This window comes from Podarcis erhardii, assembly GCF_964252035.2.
Source record: "Podarcis erhardii genome assembly, chromosome: 7".
Taxonomy (NCBI): domain Eukaryota; kingdom Metazoa; phylum Chordata; class Lepidosauria; order Squamata; family Lacertidae; genus Podarcis; species Podarcis erhardii.
This window is the reverse complement of record NC_138511.1, coordinates 19,921,001-19,941,405: the sequence shown is the minus strand read 5'-3', so window position 1 is coordinate 19,941,405 and position 20,405 is coordinate 19,921,001. Positions and strand designations below refer to the sequence as shown.

Genomic DNA, 20,405 nt, shown 5'->3' with positions numbered 1-20,405 from the left:
TACTTAGACAACTGTCTGCAGACCTGGCCCAAGGGTGCAAATCAGACGGGTGCTGTTTGAAGGACTAGTGGCTTGGCGAAATTGCAGCCCATCAGGATTAGTTGCCTTGCTCACCATCTTCGTGTAACAACAGTAGACGATGCCAGAAATATTTACTTGTCATGACCTTAGAGGACTAGCATTGCAGAAGCAACGCCCAACCTTGTGAATGTACCGCAGGGCTGTGGAACTTGTAGCCTCCGGAGGTTGTTTGACTCCAGCTCCCCACAACTCTAGCCATCATGCCCCAATGTCTAGGGATGGGAAGGGATTGCAGTCCAACACCATGTTGAGGACCACACTTTCCCTATGCCAGCTTTGCTGTCTTTTGTTGGTTCGTGTGGGGAGCAAAGCAACACACTTTCAATAAGTTATCCAAACTAGTTGGCAAGCAATAGACAGAAAGGCAACCTGTTCTTCCTCTTTACTGATTCCTCCTCTTTATTAGCTACTTTTGGGTGAAGTAGATCACTGCCTCCCAAGCTTTACATTCTGCTTCTTCTCCAAGTTAGTCCTCAAGTGTTGAGCTATACTGCGCTAGTGTTAACTTTTTGCCTCCAGCTTGGCCACATGTCAAACCCTTTCTTAGGCTTGTTAGCCAGAGAGTAATAAACTGTGAGTTTTCTATATCTTTTAAACCAGCAACCTTACCAGGCAATTTCTTTGTGCACACCACTGGAGCTTATTTTACAGTCTGGACTTGGGATGTACTGAGCACTGGCTCCTGTTTTCAAAACGCACTCACTCCAGCATCTGCAGCTCCCTCCAGCATTGCAATGATGGCATGTGGGGTTCTGCTTTGCGCTGACAGCTTTTTGCCTCAGGTGGGAATGAAAATGCATTTGAAAAATTTCCTCCTTTTCACCTTGGGGCCTTGCAGCCCACATACCTGCCCTAAGGCAGGAGCCGTCCTGGTTGCCTCTGTTTGACAGCAGGGAAAGAGAGTCCCCAGATCAGCTCATCTGGACCTTCAGCAGCTGCTGTCAGTCAAGGCTGCTTCCTTCCATGGAAGGCTGCAGCTTATTAATTCCAAAGGGGAGCAGTTGGTTTGAGACAAGTGGAGTGAGCCGCTTGCTCAGATCAGTTTGCTAAGGGGAAATCTTTTCAGTCCTGGCTGAAAACCTCTCTCCGTTTCTTAAAAAGAAACTATGACCTTTCTAGGAAACTCTGGTTGGCACAATGCCTTTGTTTAGAGAAAAGGGCTTTTCGAAAAGGCAGCACACAGGTTTTCGAGAGGGATATTTTCCTGCTGCTAGGCTACCATATTGCTTTTTGGCAATGTAGCAAAATATTTTCTGGGTGCTCCTTTACCAGGGCACCAGTTCTCCTAACCTCCTCCTTATGAAAAGGCACCAAGTAATTCCCACTCGCCCTGTTCCATATGAGCACAGCTTGTATATATGTTCTGCATTAGTAAGAAATAAATCCTTTTGTGTGGCAGCAGCCACAATTTGGAACTCCCTGCCTGCTGACAGCAGGAAGGCACCTTCACAGTACTCTTTTCAACACCTGCTCAAAACATTTTTGTTTAGGCCAGCCTATCCGGACACACAGACTGCTGATATGTGTTTTAATCTGGCTTTTAGCTCATTGTTGATTTTAATTATTTTCTCAATGTTTTAAATAGTTGTTTTTAACTGGGGGTTTTTATTGGTGATTTCATTGTTTGGTCCTTTGAAGGTTTTCTTTAGAAATAATCAAGCAGTATATGCATTTCATGAAATAGGTAGATGAAGTAGTAGGTATGCTCACAAAGCTGCCGCTTCAGGTAACTCGTTTTCAGGGCTTTCCTAAACCAGAGGTATAACAAAACAGCCAGGACATTCTCTCACGAAAGTATTGCTGATTGTTTAGAGGAGGGAGGAAGCCTGTCTGCAACCTGGTGGTTCCCGTCCCCCGTCCCCCGTCCCCCAGTCTGCTCCCTCTTCCTACCAGACCAGGACTATGAGTTGCATATAGCACAACTTCAGAGTCCTTCTCCTGTCTGCTAGGAATGTAGGAAACAGGCTTATGTACTGAGCTAGACAATTGGCCTATTATTATTATTATTTATTGAATTTACGTATCGCCCTATACCCAGAGGTCTCAGAGCGGTTCACATATTGTCTACACCAGGGATGGGGAACTTCAAACCGGGAGACCAAATGTGGCCTTTCAAGCATTGGTACCTGGCCCTCATCTGGTACCTCCTCTTCTCCCCAGACCACACCCCTCACTGGCCTTGCTTCACCATCTTGAATGTTTTGCCAGGCCAGAACATATCCTTGAAGTCTGATTGTGCCTATTGCACTCCTCCTTATTCGAATTGTTGTTGAATGTATATCCCACCCTTCGTCCTCAAGAAGCTCTGAGCAGCAAAAAGATAATCACAAATACATCCCAAGACAGTTTAAAACATTCTAAAGACTGCATTTAAAAACTTCTAAAAGCAGCTACAATTTAAAACATTCTTCCATCCAGTGATCACGGCGTGGCCAGGAACAGGATTTTTCAGCCACCCAATGCCCAAGTGAACAGGAATGCTTTCAGTTGTATTCACTTTTGTCTTGGGCCCCACCCACCACCGGCATGTGGCCCTCAGAAGATTGTCCAGAAGGGAATGCGGCCCTCAAGCCCACCCTTGGTCCACACAAACTGGCTGCAGCTCTCCAGAGTTTCAGACAGGGTCTCCTCCCCAGCCCTACCTTACCTGGCAATGTCAGGGATTGAATCTGGGACCTTCTGCATCCAAAACAGATGCAAAGCAGGTCACAGCAGGTGTGAACTTGCCAGGTAAGATACAAATGCTCAACTGTGCACACTTCCAGTCTTGCCCAGGGAAGGGTGGTGAGTGCAAGAAGTGGTGTGCATTCCTTACTTTGCAGGCACACCTTTCCTGCTGCACTCAGGTGTTGCCTGTGGGCTTCCCATAATAAGCATCTGGCTGGCCAATGTGATAGTAGGTTGCTGGACAAGATGGGATTGTTGGCAATCTCTTTCTATGTTCTTTCACACCCAGTTCTTTCACACACTGCTTTGCAGCCAAGGCACCACCGAATCCTGAGCTTTTACTCAAAGACCAGTGCTAAGTGCTGAACACTTTAGCACTGGTCTCCAGAGAACACTTTCCATGGGATGAGCTCACATTTGCTCTCACCTGCAACACATGTGTACAGGGATTACATTCATTCGTTGACCACCCCCACCACCGCCAGTAAGTGGCCACACAAACACACCATTCAATCAAGGTAAGCTTGTTTGAACGTATCTGGTTTCTGCTGAACCCTAGTAGCTTAAATTGGGAGTCTGAGGGCGCCCTCTCCTGGCCCATTCTATCTCAATTATTAGCCTTTATATTATGTTGGTGCATTTGACTCTCTTTCCCCACAGGCCAAGGAATCCTGGAAATCACAGTTTACCCCTTGCAGAACTATAATTTCCAGCACCCTTAACCAACAACAGCTCCCAGGATTCTTTGGGGGGAAAGCCCCATGTTTTAAATGTGTAATACGGCGGTGACCCCAGATGTCAAATAACTTGGCTGGGCTTGAGTACTACGTGCCTTGACATAGGGGGCATGATGTTCTGCCTCAGGTGGCAAAATATCTTGCACTGTTCCCTGGCAACTCTCTCTCACACACCCCTCACATATTCACCAAAGATTAGTTTAGTGAGGAACATGTTTGGTGAATGTATAAGGAGGGTTGTGTGTACAGCCCTATAGCCACTGGCCCAACGCCACCCAGGAAGTACAGATTTGAACCCAGGTCTTCCTGATCCTCACTGGACACATAGCTTACGTACACACCATAAATTCTGTTTAAAGCACATGACTGCCCACGAAGAATCCTGGCCATTACAGTTTACCAGTTGCAGAGCTACAGCTCCCAGCACCCTTATCAAACTACAGTTCTTAGGATTCTTTGGAGGAAGCCATGTGCTTTAAATGTATGGTGTTTACATAGCCAAAGTGGTATAGTCCAGGATTGGTTTTGCCCCCTCATCTGCTGTGGCTGTGTGTATGTGAATCAAGGCTCATTTCAGACAAACCCACGTATATCCAGAATGTTGCAATATCCAGGAGGTTAAAATAATTTTTAAAATGCAGTACTCAAGAAAAAAACTTTTTTTTTTAATTTTACACACTGGCTTGTATTGCTCATATTCCTGCCCCGCCCCTGTTATAGTGCAAAAATTCAAAAACACAAAAGAAAAAGAAAAGTTTAAATGCACATAAATAAATTGACACACATTTACAGATACATTTAAAACAAAAATAGAAGGCTCCTCTGACATTGGCTGGTTGAGCTAGGGGTTTGCACCATGGGTAAGCCAGAGAGCTTTTGGGTTGTGGCCAGCGAAGTTTTGCTCACAACAGACCCACTGGAATTAACACACTGAAGTTTGCCATGCCCTTTAATTTCGACGGGTCTGACTCTGAGCAGGACGAGCGCTGGACACAACCCAGTATTTCCAGATTGTTGTTAGGGAGCAGAGGAGTGCCAGGCTTAATCTCCTCCCTCCCTCCTCAAGTCAGTTGCTACGGTCTTTGGACAATACATGCTCAACTCTGGATAAAGAAACGTCCTCAAAAGGCAGCAGGCCTGTGCTGGACAATAACATACTCTGGACAAAAAGCACTTCAAAAGTCATGTTAAGATTAGTCATTTTGGGTTAGTCAGTTGTGGGGTTGGATTAAGAAATGGCTAAAGAAAACCAGACAGACATAAGAGAGGCGATGGATGACTCCCCCCCCCCATGGCCATAAAAGGTACTTCTGCTTCACAGTTTTGCTTATCAAGCCCACAGTCACTCTCTCTCTCCATTGTTCAGAGTTCACAATTGCCTAAGCTTCTTTCTTCCATCTCTCGGTGTCACTTTGGGCCAGATGGATTTAGATGCTCTCTTCCAATGATCAGTGGCTCCTTTTAAACTCAAGGACATCAAGAAGTGGACATCAGTCTCTCTCCCTGTCACCCGTGCAAATCAAGATGTCCAGCCTAGTTCCAATACAACAGGGTGTGCATTAGCAGGGTAACTTGAGGAGCAATTCCCCTGCAAAAACTTTTTCGTCAAAATGGGGCATCCATCAGTGTTGCTCATAGGCAACCCCAAAAGAGCACCTTCCACAAGTGAGGTGTGCAGATGACACATTTCAACAGAACATTGTTCAAAGGGGATGCACCCCCAGGCTACAGGAGAAGTTTCTTCAAAACAGATGCTTTGTGGATCTAGATGATGGCTTGCCACTCTTCTTGCATTATGCTGTGGCTCACAACCAGGAATACAGGAAACGGCCAGAGTAAAAGACAGGTACACCTTCCCTAAAAAGAAGACAAACTGTGGACTAGGCTGGTCCCTGCCAGTAGTACAGACTGATGAAGAACTCTAGATCTTTGTACTGCAAGGAGAAACCTTGAATATCACATCAGAACCGCCCCTTTGCAACCTGCCACCCAAGAGCAGCAAGTGTTACCTACCTCTTCCAGCAAAGGCATGTCATGTGTCCCATGCCACCAGAGGCAAGTAAAGTATATACACATAAAAAACAAGCAGATGATGACAGAAGGTGACCAACTTGCCCCAACCACCAACAATCAAAAAGGAACTGAAGGCACTGATAGAAAAATAATAATTGTGTATCTTCTCCTAAAACAGGTGTGGAAAACCTTTGACCCTGCAGTTGTTGCTGAGCTACAACTCCCACCATCCTCAGCTGATGGCCATGCTTGCTGGGGCTGATGGGAATTGTAGTTCACAACAACATCTGGAGCACCAAAGCTTCCTCATTCCTGCCCTAAAATGTATTGCAACTGGCAAAGCCCTGGCAAAGCTTACTGGTGGAGAGATTGTTTATTCTGCGTGCTCAACTTTATTTTATTTCGAAAAGGTACTTTTAGAAGTAACTCCCCACCCCCACCCCGTTCAAAACATGCTCCCCACTTGCTGTTCCATGCAACCGGTGTGTCTGTATGAAGGGCTAAGCGTATCAGAAGCTGCACTTTCCAGGAAAAACAATAGCACATGCAACTTTATGGACATAAATGTTCCCATTAAGTTACCTATGCAGTGCTGTTGGTAAGCAATAGGACCATGAGCTGGTCCTATCCCTGCACAAAAAGGTTTGGCACGAGCTCACTAAGCCAGGCTGGGTGCTCTTTGGTTAAAGCATGTTTAAATGCACATTTAAAGCACATGGCGTTTCCCTAAAGAATCCATGGAACTGCAGTTTACAGAGCTAGAAGTCCCAGCACCCCTAAACTACCATTACTAGGATTCTTTAGGAAGGGAGAAACCATGAACTTTAAATGTGCATTAAATCCGCTTTAAATGTATGGCACAAATATGACTCAGGTTCCACTCTCTGCAAAAGTTCTTGTCTCCCATTACCAACACTAGGCCAAGGGAAATACCCACTCTTATCTAAGATACAACTCCCTGTTACCCTAAAAAGATTCGGAAGCCCACTCCAGTGGCCAAAGAAACCAAGCCTGAATGTCTATTGTAGATTAATTAACCCTTCAATGCAGCCACACACTGTGCAAGGAGCAGGGCAGGCCTATCATAACGTGAGCCAGCCAAGAGCCCACCAGTTGTCTTTGTAAAGGCCTAGCCTGTTATTGCCACAGCAGATTGATCTGGTGGAAGGATATGGAGAGAGAGAAAAGGAAGAAATGGGGGGGGGGGCCCAAACGAACAAGAGATCAGATAGGAGGGTATATAAAATAAAAATAAAACCAAAAGTCTTTAGTGAGATCAATTAGGCCACAGTTGCAGAATAGAGTCCAGAGGTTACTGAGGTACAAGAACTTCATCCGTTGCAATGGATGTCTTGGGATGGGTCGTCTCGAAGCTCCAGTCTCACCCCGTTCCCAAGCTCTTGAGCTGCACACAAATCACATTAAGAGGATAGTGTATAATGCAGTGAAATGTTATCTTAAAAGCAAACTCTTTCCTCCATAAGAGATGTTTTCATGGTGTAGGTGGGTCTCCAAACAAGGGCACTGTTCAAGTTTACAGTACAGATGCTACTCAAAATGTTTGTTATGCTCCAGTGGTATGTCAGTGGCCTTTTCAGTGCAAGTTCTTCATATATGAATGTGGCATTAAAAAAATAAAGAAAAGAATTGCACGCTTTCTCTGTCACACACATGTAGTCGATGCAAGCTTTTCCAAAGGCAATCCTTCCAAGTCACATCACACAAATCACAGTCTATGAGGAATTCTTCCTACGTTTAGCACTGCTCAAGCAAAAATAGAAATGAAGTTAGGTGACGACTGTAGGGACTTCAACTGAAATTAACTGAACAGTGTACAATAGCGCTCTGAAATGAGCAGGATCTGAACATGAACTGTACAACCATACTGTGAAATGAGTGGCCGCGGCACAACAGGACCCCGAAATAAGCGGAATTTGAAGAGCTATTGCCACATGCCAGTCTGAAATGAATGACCGTTGCACCATAGTACCCAGAAATGAACATAATTTGAAGAGCTATTGCACACTGAGCGTGTGGAATGAATGGCGGTTGTCCAACACCACCCTGAAATGAGCAGAATTTGAAGAAGTACCATCCTGAAGTGGGAGGGACTTGGGCAATGCTGCTCTTGAATGCATGAGAGGTATTTGAAGAGAGGGCAATTGAACATCTCTCTGCCCTCTCAATGGGAAGGCTGGGCAGCCCCCATTCATTTCAATGATATCTTTATACCAACCCACCCTTCAGCTGCCTCCTCCATCCCACGGATTGCACTTACTCTCTATTTGACAAAAAACATACGTTATCATCACCTGGCTCCTCCTCCCTTTTGGCAACTGTCCAACTTTTTTTTAAAAAAAGGAAGAAAGAATAGGGCAAATAAATAAATAAATAAATAAATAAATAACATGGAGTGCAGAAAACCAGGTGTGCGGGAAATGAAACAAAAAAAAAAAAACTTAAAGAACTTTAGAAACGCAAGCGTCAAAAATTGAAAGTTAACAAATACAGAATAATATGAACACAGTCTCGTAACCTTGCTCCACCCTGTTAAAAGTTCCTTCATTCTCCCTAAGTACAATCCCAGAGCACCGTTGTCGGGCTAGCTTCTTCCTAATTATTTTTGGGAAGTGGGGTTGAGGAATCAAAACAGCAGAGCCAGCACATTGGCGGATGGCCCAAAACCCATGCCACTGAAGAGGGCAGGAGAACGTCAGAAGTGGTGGCACATAACCAGGCTGACAGAGCGAGGGACCACTGAACATGTTAAGAGGGCTTGTGTTGCAGCCATCTTCCCTCCAGCCCTGTTTTATTTTTTTTTATTTTAAGGCATCCCTTTCAATAGACACCAGTGTGAGAGAAATAAGTGCATCACCTCACGAATCTGTAAGAGTACGCTATAGGCTTGGTAAGAAGTTTTGGCTAATTGTGACATTCACAGCTTACATTCAGCTGTTGGTGTAACCGAAACAAGTGATCCTCCTGCCTGCTTTAGATGGGCTTTGTTTCTTTCTCAATTTCTTTCTTTCTTTCTTTCTTTCTTTCTTTCTTTCTTTCTTTCCTTCTTTCTTTCCTTCCTTCCTTCCTTCCTTCCTTCCTTCCTTCCTTCCTTCCTTCCTTCTTTCCTTCTTTCCTTCTTTCCTTCTTTCCTTCTTTCCTTTCTTCTCGTTGTTTAAGCTCCATTGCAGGAGGTGGAACCAGAAGTCATGTCCAAACATGGAAGTAGGAGATTATTGAGTCCGGTCTTGACAGGACCAGGCAGAACCAGTCAGGTGATGATGAAAGAGATGGTGAAAACCAGGAGGGGCTCTTGGTGTGTCTTTCTTTCTCTTTTCTTTCTTAAAGAAGTGTGGTCTAAATCCCCATTTGGAGCTCCACCACAAGAACCAGAAATGGCCCCCTCAGAAAGTTATTACTAAAAATGTATGGACGCAGCATCAACGCCTTCATCACTCTCTTTCTTCACAAAGAATGGCTGCCGCAGGGGTCAGGCCAGGCTGGCTTTGCACTCCGACAGATGCTGCAGTCCCCTCGAGGCAAGGTGCGACCGGACTCTTTGTCAAAGACTCGTCGAGGACACCGATAGGGTAGGGGAGGAAGGGGGTGGGAAGTTGAGGAGTTCCAGCACAGCCACGCCCACGCTGCTGCGGCGGGTGAACATGCACGAAGCCGCCACCCACTTGTTGGTGCGTGGGTTGTACTTCTCGATGGAGTTGAGGCTGGAGCTGCCATCGTTGCCTCCCACTGCATATAGCCACCCGTCCATAGCCACCAAATCATGGGTGCTCCTGAGGAGAGAAAGTCAAACCAATAGGTTACCAGCTGCGTGGATAGTGTCATTCTGCAATTTGGCCACTAGGTGGCACCGGATTTAATTTGTACACAGGAAACCAACAGCAGATGACCAAACATGGCTTGCCACTCTTCTTGTTTTATGCTAGGGCTCACAACTAGGAATCTGGTCATCACGTCCCCTGACTTTTTTCTGCACGGACCACTTGTAGAGTTGCAAAATATTTAGAAAAGAGTGACTGAAATGATCAAAGGGGTGGAGCGACTCCCGTATGAAGAAAGGTCGCAGCTGCTGGGACTTTTGAATTTTTATAAAATGGTGAGCAAGAGGAGACGTGACAGAAGCTGGTGAAATGACACATGGTATGGAGAAGGCACAGAGAAAAGTTTTCCGCCCTCTCTCACCACACTAGAACTTGTGGACGTCCAATGAAGCTGAATGTTGGAAGTTTCAGGACAGATAAAAAAGCATTTTGTCACACAGCTCATGGTTAAACTATGTCACAGGAGTCAATGATGGCCACCAACCTAGATGGCTTTAAAAGAGGATTAGACAAATGCAGGGAGGAGAGGGCGATGAATGGCTGCAATTGCTGATGCCTGTGCTCTGCCTCAATAGTCAGATGCAGTGATGCTTCTGAATACAGCGGTACCTCGGGTTAAGTACTTAATTCGTTCCGGAGGTCCATACTTAACCTGAAACTGTTCTTAACCTGAAGCACCACTTTAGCTAATGGGGCCTCCTGCTGCTGCTGTGCTGCCGGAGCACAATTTCTGGTCTCATCCTGAAGCAAAGTTCTTAACCTGAAACACTATTTCTGGGTTAGCGGAGTCTGTAACCTGAAGCATATGTAACCTGAAGCATATGTAACCTGAGGTACCACTGTACCAGATGCCAGAAACTGCAGGAGGGGAGAGGGCTCTTGTGCTCTGGTCCTGCTTGTGGGTTTCACATAACAGGCACCTGGTTGGCAACTTTGAGGACTGGATAATAGACTAGATTGGCCTGAGCCAGTGAGCTGTTATTACGTTCACTTGAACATTGTTGAGGGTCTTGACAGAGCACTTACTGACTTTTTCTGCCTGCCGTAGCAACTGCAGTACGCTGCTCAAGATGATTTTTAATTGCATTTTGTACAGGCATGTCGCATACCACCTGAATGAAGCGCATGAACCTTCATTCAGTTTGGGAATCCCTGCCCTGAGGGGCAGCTTGTGACACTGCAGCTCATCCGCAGCCTCTCTTTGGAATATGCTGCTCCCTACCTCCGGATGTTCATGGGTGCCACACTTTCCCAAGTGTTTGTTTTTGGATTGTAGCGCTCCACCGAGTTAAGGCAACTTGTCCCATCATTGCCTCCTGCCACGTACAGCATCCCTTCCAAAACAGCCACGCCGGCACTGCTGCGGCGGCTCAGCATGTTGGCAATCGGAGTCCATGTATTGATCTGGCAGGAAACAGCAAAGGAAACATATACATACATACATACATACATACATACATACATACATATCCATAGATTAAAAAGAGCAATCATATAAAACTTAAAAGTATAACTCAGCCACACTACATAGATACCTGGAGCAACAATGGCTATGTTCTATCTCCACTGTCAGAGGCAGGGTGCATCTGAATACCAACTGCTAGGAGCCACTATTGGGGAAATGCTGCTGTGCTCAGGTCCTGCTTTTGGATATCGCAGAGGCTGGCCACTAGGTTAACAGGATGCAAGACTACATGGGCCTAGGACACTGTTCTTCTTATGCTCTTACGAGCCACATGAGGGGCTGACTCCCCTGCTTGCTTTGCTTGCCAAATCCCCTACCCCCACTCCACGTGCTGCCCCTCTCGCTTGACCTGATCTGCTGCTGCAAGCCCATGTTGCTTGGCTGTTATGCCCATGGCTCACTTGCCCTCTTCAGCTCACTGCTGCAAGCCCTGCTTGCTCGCCCGCTGCCCCTCTTGCTCTCACGCCACCTGCCCCCCTGCTTGGGGGCCTCCTCCCACCACAAGCCTAGCTCACTCACCTGCAGCCCCGCCACCCATTGTCTCCAATCTTTCCCACAACCTGGAGCATGCTCAGCCCATCGCCAGCATGGTGATGGACTCGCACAAATACAGTACAGTATATGGATAGGTTATTTTCTCCTTTGGGGGGTAATATGCCCCATGGAGGACCTTAAGGTCCATAAATAGCAACACCCTAGAGATCCTGGGCCCTAAGGAAGTTAGATTAGCCTCAACCAGAACCAGGGCTTTTTCAACACTGGCTCCGGCCTGGTGGAACGCTCTGTCTCATGTGACCAGGGCCCTGCAGGATCTGATTTCTTTCCGCAGGGCCTGTAAGACAGAGTTGTTCCGCCTGGCGGAGTCAATTTGACTCCCTCCCCCTCTTTCTTTTTCCTTTCTCCTCCTGTGATGAGGCTGCATTTTAACGTTTTAATGTTGTATTTTAATCTTGTTTCTTAAGTTGTATTCATTCAACTTGTTTTGATTGTTGCTTGTTAGCCGCCCTGAGCCTGGCCTTGGCTGGGGAGAGCGGAGTATAAATAAAATTTATTATTCTTATTAGCAGTAGTAGTAGTAAAGGCACACACTGGAAGGCAGAAGTCGTGCGGGGCTTTCTGTCACCTGCTGCTCGAAAGTTCTCATTGCAATTCATCTTTGCAGCCTGCCCCCCCCCCCCCGATTTTCCTTCCGGCTCACTCTCAGTGGCTCCATCACCACCCCGGTATATCCAAAACTTCCCACTCTTTTCTCGATAACCCTCAGTGCTTTGCCCCTTCCTGTTTACCTGTGGCTCATATTTTTCCACAGTTGCCAGGTGTGATGAACTATCATATCCCCCAACAGCATAGAGGTTGCCATCTGCAGAAGAAGAAGATGAAAAACACACACACGTACAACCCATGCATAAATATGCAGCAAAGCAAGAATCCCACCCTAAAACACACATTCAATCCATACATTTGAAGCACGCGCCTTTCCCCAAAGAAACTTGGGAACTGTAGTTTGACAAGGGTGCTGGGAGTGGTAGCTCTGTGAGGGGTAAATGACAGTTCCAAGCCTTGGAACAAGTGCTGCATGAGCACTTGAGTGTACAGAAAAGATGAGTGTGCAGAAAAACACCAGGCCACAAGGACTGAGCAGCCAAGGCAGGCTCCTCTGGGAAGAGATTACCTCATGGAGCGTGAAAACACACACACACACACACACACACACACACACACACACAGACGTTCCTTCCGGCCACTTTGCAGAGGCTTCCTCTGGTGCAAGGGGACATTAAACATTCACAAGGCAGCTTCTGAACTGTTCCGTGCGAGCGAGGCAGCAGCCTAAACAAGGCCGCCTGCTGTTAGGATTAAGTTTGCTTTTTGGACAGGTGCAGAGCAAGTGGCAGGCCAGGCATGTGGTGCCATGACGACAGCAGGCAGCACACATGAGTGGAAGGGGAATGACTAAGAAGTCCCTGGGGCTTGGAGGTCAGCAAACTGGAGCGGAAGGAAGAATGCATGGCACACGCAAAAAAAATCTGTACAGAAAGCCCAAAAGGAGCCATTCCACAACTGGGGTTCTCCGTCAAGCAGCTATGGAACTTATTGTAGTGCTTAGCGCTTCAAAGCAGGGGTTGGTTTCAACCCAAGGGCCACAATCCCTTCTGGGCAGCCTTTCAGGGGCCACATCCCATTGGAAGGCAGAACCAAGGACAAAAGTGGGCCAGCATACTGGATAAAACTATTTCATACAATTGCTTTGGGAAAGTGCCAAGCCTGTTATTCTGGTATGTTCTTAAAACAGCAAGTGTTCTCTCTCTCTCTCTCTCTCTCTCTAATTTTTAAGCCAGACTTACCAAGAGTTGCCACGCGGACGTATCTCCTTCTGGTGCTCATGGCTGCGATGGATGTCCAGGTGCCTGTTAGGGGGTCATATCTTTCAGCACTGAGGCAGGTCAAGAGAGAGGAATAAGTAGAATATGGTCAATAGTTATGGTGACTGTTAAGTTGTGGGTGAACATATCAGACGACACAGCGATTCTTCAAACAGCTCTTGTTTATTCACAAGCCAGAACAGAACTGGACTGAAGGGTTCAGTCAGTCTGCTTATATAGAGCTCCAGTACAACGTAACTGTAACAATTTTCTAAAACTATCCAATCACTGAACATCACTTTCAATCCCTTATTTGCATAACTATCTACAGTATCCCCCTGCTGGCCCAGGGTGAGAACTTCAGTACATAACAGTGACCAAACATGCATTGTAAAACAAAAAAACAGAAAGAGGGACGGAATAGCAGTAGACAAGTTTTTTGAGAACTGGATCTTTACCCATTAATTATTGGAATGTGAACTTTTAAGATGATACATATACAAGTCATAATCAAAGTAGATCTGTGGAAATTAATGGACTTATTGGTCAAGTCCATTAACTTCAACGGATTGGCACTGAGTAGGACTAGTATTGGATGCAACCCAACCATCCACCCATAGGCAACTCTCAACCTACACAGAGGTTACGTTCTGGGGATAACCCCTAAAGCCAAAATACATTGGGTGCAATGGTGGGTGGGATTGCCAGAGGGCCCCCCAACTTTTAAATCTTTTGTTATCTTCTTGTCAAGCGCATAAAGCTGAATGTGCAGAAGTTAAAGGTGCATAAGTTGGAGTTGCCTGCATATATTCTCTTACAGTATTTAAGAAATGTGGTCAGATGGCATTTTTCCTAGATGTAAGGAACTTGTAATTTCAATTGTATTCGGTTGTATCCAACTAGGTTTTACTCAAGAGTGGAATCCCTGAAATTAGCAGACCTAAATTAGCCCTGTTCGTGAATTTTAACGGGTTTGCATCACACCGGGGCCACATTCACATCATACATTTAAAGTGCTGTGATGCCACTTTAAACAGCCATGGCTTTCCTCCAAAATAATTCTGGGTGCTGTAGTTTGTTTAAGGGTGCTGCGAGTTGTCAGGAGATCCCCTATTCCCCCCAACTAAGCTACAACTACCAGAGTTTCCTAAGAAGAGTGATTGATTGTTAAACCACTCTGGGAATGAGGGGTGCAAGGTGAATGGCAAATAAGCCAATAAGCCCTCTTACCTGTTGAGGCACGAGGCTCCGTCATACCCTCCTGCAGCGTAGAGGAGTCCATGCAGTGCTGCCACCCCTAAACAGCTCCGCCTGGTCCCCATGGAAACCTCCGTCTGCCACGAGTTGGTGACGGGATCGTAAGACTCCACTGTGGCCAAGTCAGAGGTCCCATCGTAGCTGCGGTGAAACAGAGCCAGCGTTACTATTGAATATATTAACATATTTATAGTTTTAGAATTTTAAAATAATTCTATTTCTGTAAAATATCATTTGATAAAATTATAAAAAAAATACTACAAACATTTTCTAGCATAAAAAATATACTGTTGAGATGTATATATTTAGGACCTACCCTGTTCTTCTGATTGTAAATGGTTTCAAACTGTTTTTAATGTTATTGTTTTAAATTGTTGTGACATGCCCTAGGACATTAGGGTGAAGGGCGGAAAATAAATAACAGCAGCTGGCTAGTTCTATGTTCTTATGCTCTGACTAGCAGCAGCTGTCCAGGTTCTCTTTTAAAATGGAGACGTTAGAAAAATGCAGTCTGAATAATGGCACCCCTCTGAATCATCTCTGCCTTTTGCCGCTAGCTCCTAAATCACGATACATGGGTTGCATCCAACTAAGTGCTACTCAGAGTAGACTCACTGAAATGAATAAATCTAAGTTAGTCATGTCCCTTAACTTCAATGGGTCTACTCTGATTAGATCTAACATTGGAGACAACCAAATGCTAATAAGAATAAGAATAATACATATTTATCACTTCATACCAAAATAGGATTCTAAGGGATTTATAAGTTATAAAAAAGACAGCTACACAAACATATCAACATCCACAACTAAAATGCACAGTAGAAGAATCCCATTAAAACATTAAAAACCTAAACATTCACAATCAAAACAAGGGTCTACCTCTCTGCCTGTGGATAAATGACAGGATATTTATGATATAAATACGGTCATTGGCCTTATAAGTACAGTGGTACCTTGGTTTACGAACGTAATCCGTTCCGGAAGTCCATTCTTAAACCAAAGCATTCTTAAACCAAGGCATGCTTTCCCATAGTAGCTGGGGACTCAATTTGCAAATGGAACATACTCAACAGGAAGCGAAACATGTTCTGCTTCCAAGGCAAAGTTCACAAACCAAAACACCTACTTCTGGGTTTGCAGCATTCTTAATCCAAGTTGTTCATAAACTAAGCTGTTCTTAAACCAAGTTACCACTCTATTTCTTTTTTCTTTCTTTCCTTTCTTTTTTCCCTTCTGGTTTCTAAAATATTATTGTTCTGTATATTAGTTTGATTCTTATTGTATTTTATGTTGAAATTTTTCAATGAAAAATATATTTTAAAAAAACAAACATCCACAATCAAAATAAACAATTAAACCAACACAATAATTAAAACAGGGCACTCTGGTCAAGAGATCAGAGTAATGCCTGTGTAAACAGGTGTGTCTTCAAAAGCTGGCAGATGCAACAGGGAATGCGTTCCATAACACTGGAGCTACCAATGAAAACGTCTGCTTCCACGTTACCACTAGCCGATAATCACCAGGCCGGGTTCCATAAATACGAAATTCTCCCTCCCTGACATCTATTGCTCCCTTGAAATTATGTGATGACAGCCATGGGGGTGGGGTGGGGGGAGTGAGAGTGGCTGAGAATTATTCCTTACCCGCCCACGGCATACAGCTTGTTCCCAATGGCAGCAACGCCCACCCTGGCCCGGCGAGTGGACATCGAAGCCACCATGTGCCAGCGGTCTGTCCTGGTGTCGTAGGCCTCACAGTCACCATGGATGGCAAAGAGGCTGCCGCCACCTGCACGAAAACAGAAAGCGGGGAGAAAGTGACAAGCTGGAAGGCCAGGGGGTAAGGCCAAGGGGCTCTCCGCAAGCTCATCTCGGGGCTCAGTTCACACAGCTGTTTCTGAGGCAACCTCCTGTCAGGACTGGGCTATAGGCAATCCATAGGAGGTGAGCCTGAAGGCTGCTCCCTGCAAGTCAGTGGTTTGCACATGTCTGGCTCTTAGCCTTTGACTCCTGGCACCTGATAAGCTGCCGCTTAGGTGGGCTGCAAAAATGTTTGGGTGCAAAGCAGACCAAATTAGGGGTTCATCCTGGGGAGAGGGCCACACAGAGAATCTGAAGGACTGGATTGGGCTCCCCAGAGACTGTACAATGTACTATCACATGATGTAAAGTCCCATTAAAGTTGTGAGGAAACATGGAGGGATGGTAGGAGGTGACCAGGGAGTGTTGAACAAGCCCCAGCGGGGTAGGGGGGAGGATCTCAATGGAAGCAAGTAATAGCATCCAACAGGTAGCCTCTGGTTCTACAGAGAGAATAAGGAATCTGTCACCATAAGTTGTTGGGACTCTTAACTCCCATCATCATTCTCCATCATGTAGATCAGAGATGTCCAACCGGTCAACCGTGATTGATAGGTCGATCCCTGGCTGATCTTGGTTGATCACGGGATCCCTCTCGATCGGCAGTAGTGAAAAGCAATGCAGTGAAAGTCCCTGCCTCCTTCCTCCATCGCTCTGTTCCTCCATTGTGTCAAATGGGTGGTATTTAATTGTATGTAGCTGATGAGTTAGAAAACTAAAGTATAGTTAGATCTTCCCCTCTCCCAAAAAATCTCGACAACTTTGGCTTCCCCCCTCGCAGCCTCTTGTGAGTTGGACGTGCCTGATCTAGATAATATATTGTATAGCCCGCCAACCAGTTATCGTGGGAAGTGCAACAGCAGAGATCATTCAGTGTACACCTTAAGGGTAAATTCTGCTGTTAGTCAACTAGCCAAGGAAGGGGGAATAGGTGGAGGTTTTGCTTAGCAACCTGGCAGAGCAGCATGATCTTTAGCTTGTGCTTGCATGAGGTAGCATGTGCTGTGAGTGGCTGTGCAGTTGTGAGGCAGTTTTCCCTGTGTTAGATTGAATATCTAACCCTGCTCTGTACAAGGTCTGAACTAAGAAAAGACAAAAACCTCTCCGTTTCTTTCTTCTCAAATTATACACTGATTTTGTCTAGTGGGCTCGGAAAAACTGTTATCAGGATTTTTCTCTCTGTGTTCCAGCTTGCTTTGTTTATGTGATTTTGCTTAACAGTTATGACTAGACAGAGACAATCTGAACAGCACCCACAGTGCTAAAGTGGAAACGCCTCCTCAACAGGCCAGGAAGTTGTGCCACCTGCTCAATCATTCCCCTCATCTAGTCCTTCCTTTGTTCAACCTCCAGAAGTTCCCCCTCTCCCCACAACCCCCAACATCCAGTTCCTTGGTCTTGGCCAAGCCTCCTTACCCACGGCAAAGAGCACAGTGCTGGCCCCCTCGCAACGCCGGGGGCGCGTTCGGCTGTTACTAAGGACGCCTCTCTGCTCAGGCATGAGATGGTACTTGAGGGCTTCGATGAGAAGGTCCTTGCATTCTGACTGGTGCCGCACAAGCAGCTCTGTGTCGACGTTGCTCATCAAGAAGTCACGGCTTAGGAGGGGAAGCCGGACACACTTCATGAGCTGGGGAGAAGAAAGGAGAAGGTTTGGGCGGGGTGTGAGGGGGAAGGAAAACTGCAGGGTCTGGAATGGGAATCATGCATGAACAGGGTCACTTTCGGACAACCTATTCCTTGGGCATTGACCCAAACTTGTTTGCACTAAGGGTTGCACCCAACTAAGGCTCCATTTGCACTATGCATTTAAAGCAGTATCAATTTATTCATTGTATTTATATCTCACCTTTTTCCTCCATTTGAACTCTGCTGTTCCAAGTCCTAGTCCAACTCTTTAACTACTACCCCAGTTGAAATGGCCATGGCTCCCCACAAAGCATCCTGGGAACTGTAGTTTGTTAAGAACGCTGAGAGTTGTTAAGCAACCCCTATTAGCTACAATTTCCAGAGTCCCCCAGAAAGTGGGATTGACTGTTAAGAACTGTTGCTCTGTGAGGGGAAATGCACTGAGAAATTCAGAGATTTGCACATTTTGGAGGACGATTGTGCTTTGCTTTCTGCATCGTTTCGGAAAGTGCAAATTAGATAGATTTGATTTTAAACGTGAACTGAATCGAATTCCTTCCCGTTCTTAACTACAGCGGAATAAAATCAGATGACCCATTCATTCTTTCTCTCTGTCTCTGTCTCTAGAATGGCATCCATCGGTAGGCGAAAAAGAAGGCTGTCCTGTTTTTGAAATCAGTTGTGCGATTATGTCATACAGAGGGGTCAATAATTCTGTTCGCCACGATGAGTATTTCCTTTGGTGAGTAAAATAAGAAGAGCCATCCTTCTCCAGCTTGGAGCTGGACAGCTAGGAGGAATAATCACTTTTGTCATTGTAAGGTAAAGGTAAAGGGACCCCTGACCATTAGGTCCAGTTGTGATCGACTCTGGGGTTGCGGCGCTCATCTCGCTTTACTGGCTGAGGGAGCCGGCGTACAGCTTCCGGGTCATGTGGCCAGCATGACTAAGCCGCTTCTGGTGAAGCAGAGCAGCGAACGGAAATGCCGTTTATCTTCCCACCAGAGTGGTACCTATTTATCTACTTGCACTTTGAGGTGCTTTTGAACTGCTAGGTTGGCAGGAGCAGGGAACGAGCAACGGGAGCTCACCCTGTTGCGGGGATTCAAACCGCCGACCTTCTGATCAGCAAGCCCTAAGCTCTGTGGTTTAACCCACAGCGCCACCCGCGTCATTGTACGGTGCTGTAAACCAACAGTGCAACTGTGGGAGAATCCTTGGCACCTGCACCAGCTTGGAGTTAGCAAAGAAAGCCTGGAGCTGGTGGCTTTGTTGCTGGGCTACTGAGGCACTCTGGTGCAGCTGCAGGGATGAGCCACCCCACCCCTCTACAAACTTTGGGGAGGGAAGCAGTGACTTGTCCCTGACCTTGCACAGAAGCTTAGCCTGAGGTCAAGGAAGGTATGGAGGAGAGCCTGGAGACCCAGCAACCACCATTTGGGGGGTCAGATGAAAATAGCAGACTCTTGGCTATGTAGCATGCAACCTCCCTCCCACATTCATCCCAAACAGCACCGAAACCCGCACAGCCACGTACCCTGGGGATATGCTGCCTTCGACTGTCCACATCATGCTTCACCCAGCTCAAAACAGCTCGATAGACTTCCTCCTCTGAGGGCACATTGAGGCTGTCACTGGAGATGAGATCTAGCACCTGTAGAGGAGGACCGGGGTGGGTGGAGGGGGGTGAAAAGAATAGAAAATTTGGATTATTTCAGACACTGCACTGGAAAAATGGAATTGAACAAAGTTGATCCCAAGAACTGCCAGCATTTCTAAGCAGGATCCAGATCAAGAGATTGAGATAAGAACAACATAAGAACATTAGAAGAGGCTCACTGGGACCTCAGCAGACTGCTTTAACTATGTTGCTGTTATAGTGGGATTGCTTGTTGGTTATTCTAATCGTGAACATTCCATTTTTTGTCTTTGGATGGGGTTCTTTTATTGTGTGTGCTAGTGATGGGTCTTTATAGGTAAGTGCTTGGTTTTATATTTGAAAACCACCTAGCAGGTTACTGATCTCTCATCTAAACTCACTAATGGCCCCTTTTGCTGGTAGCAGCTGCCCAAGGATTCAGCTAGTGGTCTTTACTGCTACTTGAGAGCTTTTTTAACTGGAGGTGCCAAGGATCGAGGTTCTGCATGCAAAGCAGATGCTCTATCACTAAGCTACATAAACCATAGGGACATAGGAAGTTGCCTTATACTCAGACCATTGGTCCATCTAGCTCAGTAGTGTCTACACTGACCAGCAGTGGCTTTCCAGAACTTCAGATTGGGGGGTATTAAACCTGGGACCTTCTGCATGCAAAGCACGCCTCCCCCCCCACTAAAAACAAAAAACACAGCCCTTCCCAATGCTTCCCATCTACAAAGGGCATCACGGTGGTGCCTGCCAAGCACAGGCAACAGTGTCCAAGGAGAAGCTGGCATGATGCCACCAGCAAAGGCAGGAATGGCCTTATGGAAACGCAGGAGGAGTTTTAATG

At 46.1% G+C, this 20,405-nt stretch overlaps 2 protein-coding genes across 3 annotated transcripts in view; one reads left to right on the top strand and one right to left on the bottom strand.

The window, feature by feature from the left end:
* NOC2L (NOC2 like nucleolar associated transcriptional repressor) overlaps nucleotides 1-20,405 on the top strand; it is a 123,063-nt gene that overhangs the window by 367 nt on the left and 102,291 nt on the right. Inside the window, exon 2 of the mRNA XM_081870920.1 lies at nucleotides 18,541-18,655. The gene's annotated coding sequence lies outside the window, so the exon portion shown is untranslated. The remainder of the gene's footprint in view (nucleotides 1-18,540; nucleotides 18,656-20,405) is intronic.
* Nucleotides 8,593-20,405, bottom strand: part of KLHL17 (kelch like family member 17) — a 34,666-nt gene continuing 22,853 nt past the window's right edge. For both annotated transcript variants that reach the window (XM_081871044.1, XM_081871045.1), the window contains exons 5-12: nucleotides 19,451-19,567; nucleotides 17,701-17,914; nucleotides 16,069-16,213; nucleotides 14,393-14,560; nucleotides 13,145-13,233; nucleotides 12,086-12,159; nucleotides 10,557-10,738; nucleotides 8,593-9,286 (exon numbers count right to left, since the gene is read on the bottom strand). In XM_081871044.1, the coding sequence (XP_081727170.1) occupies nucleotides 9,058-9,286; nucleotides 10,557-10,738; nucleotides 12,086-12,159; nucleotides 13,145-13,233; nucleotides 14,393-14,560; nucleotides 16,069-16,213; nucleotides 17,701-17,914; nucleotides 19,451-19,567 (1,218 nt within the window). In that variant the 3' untranslated portion in view covers nucleotides 8,593-9,057. The remainder of the gene's footprint in view (nucleotides 9,287-10,556; nucleotides 10,739-12,085; nucleotides 12,160-13,144; nucleotides 13,234-14,392; nucleotides 14,561-16,068; nucleotides 16,214-17,700; nucleotides 17,915-19,450; nucleotides 19,568-20,405) is intronic.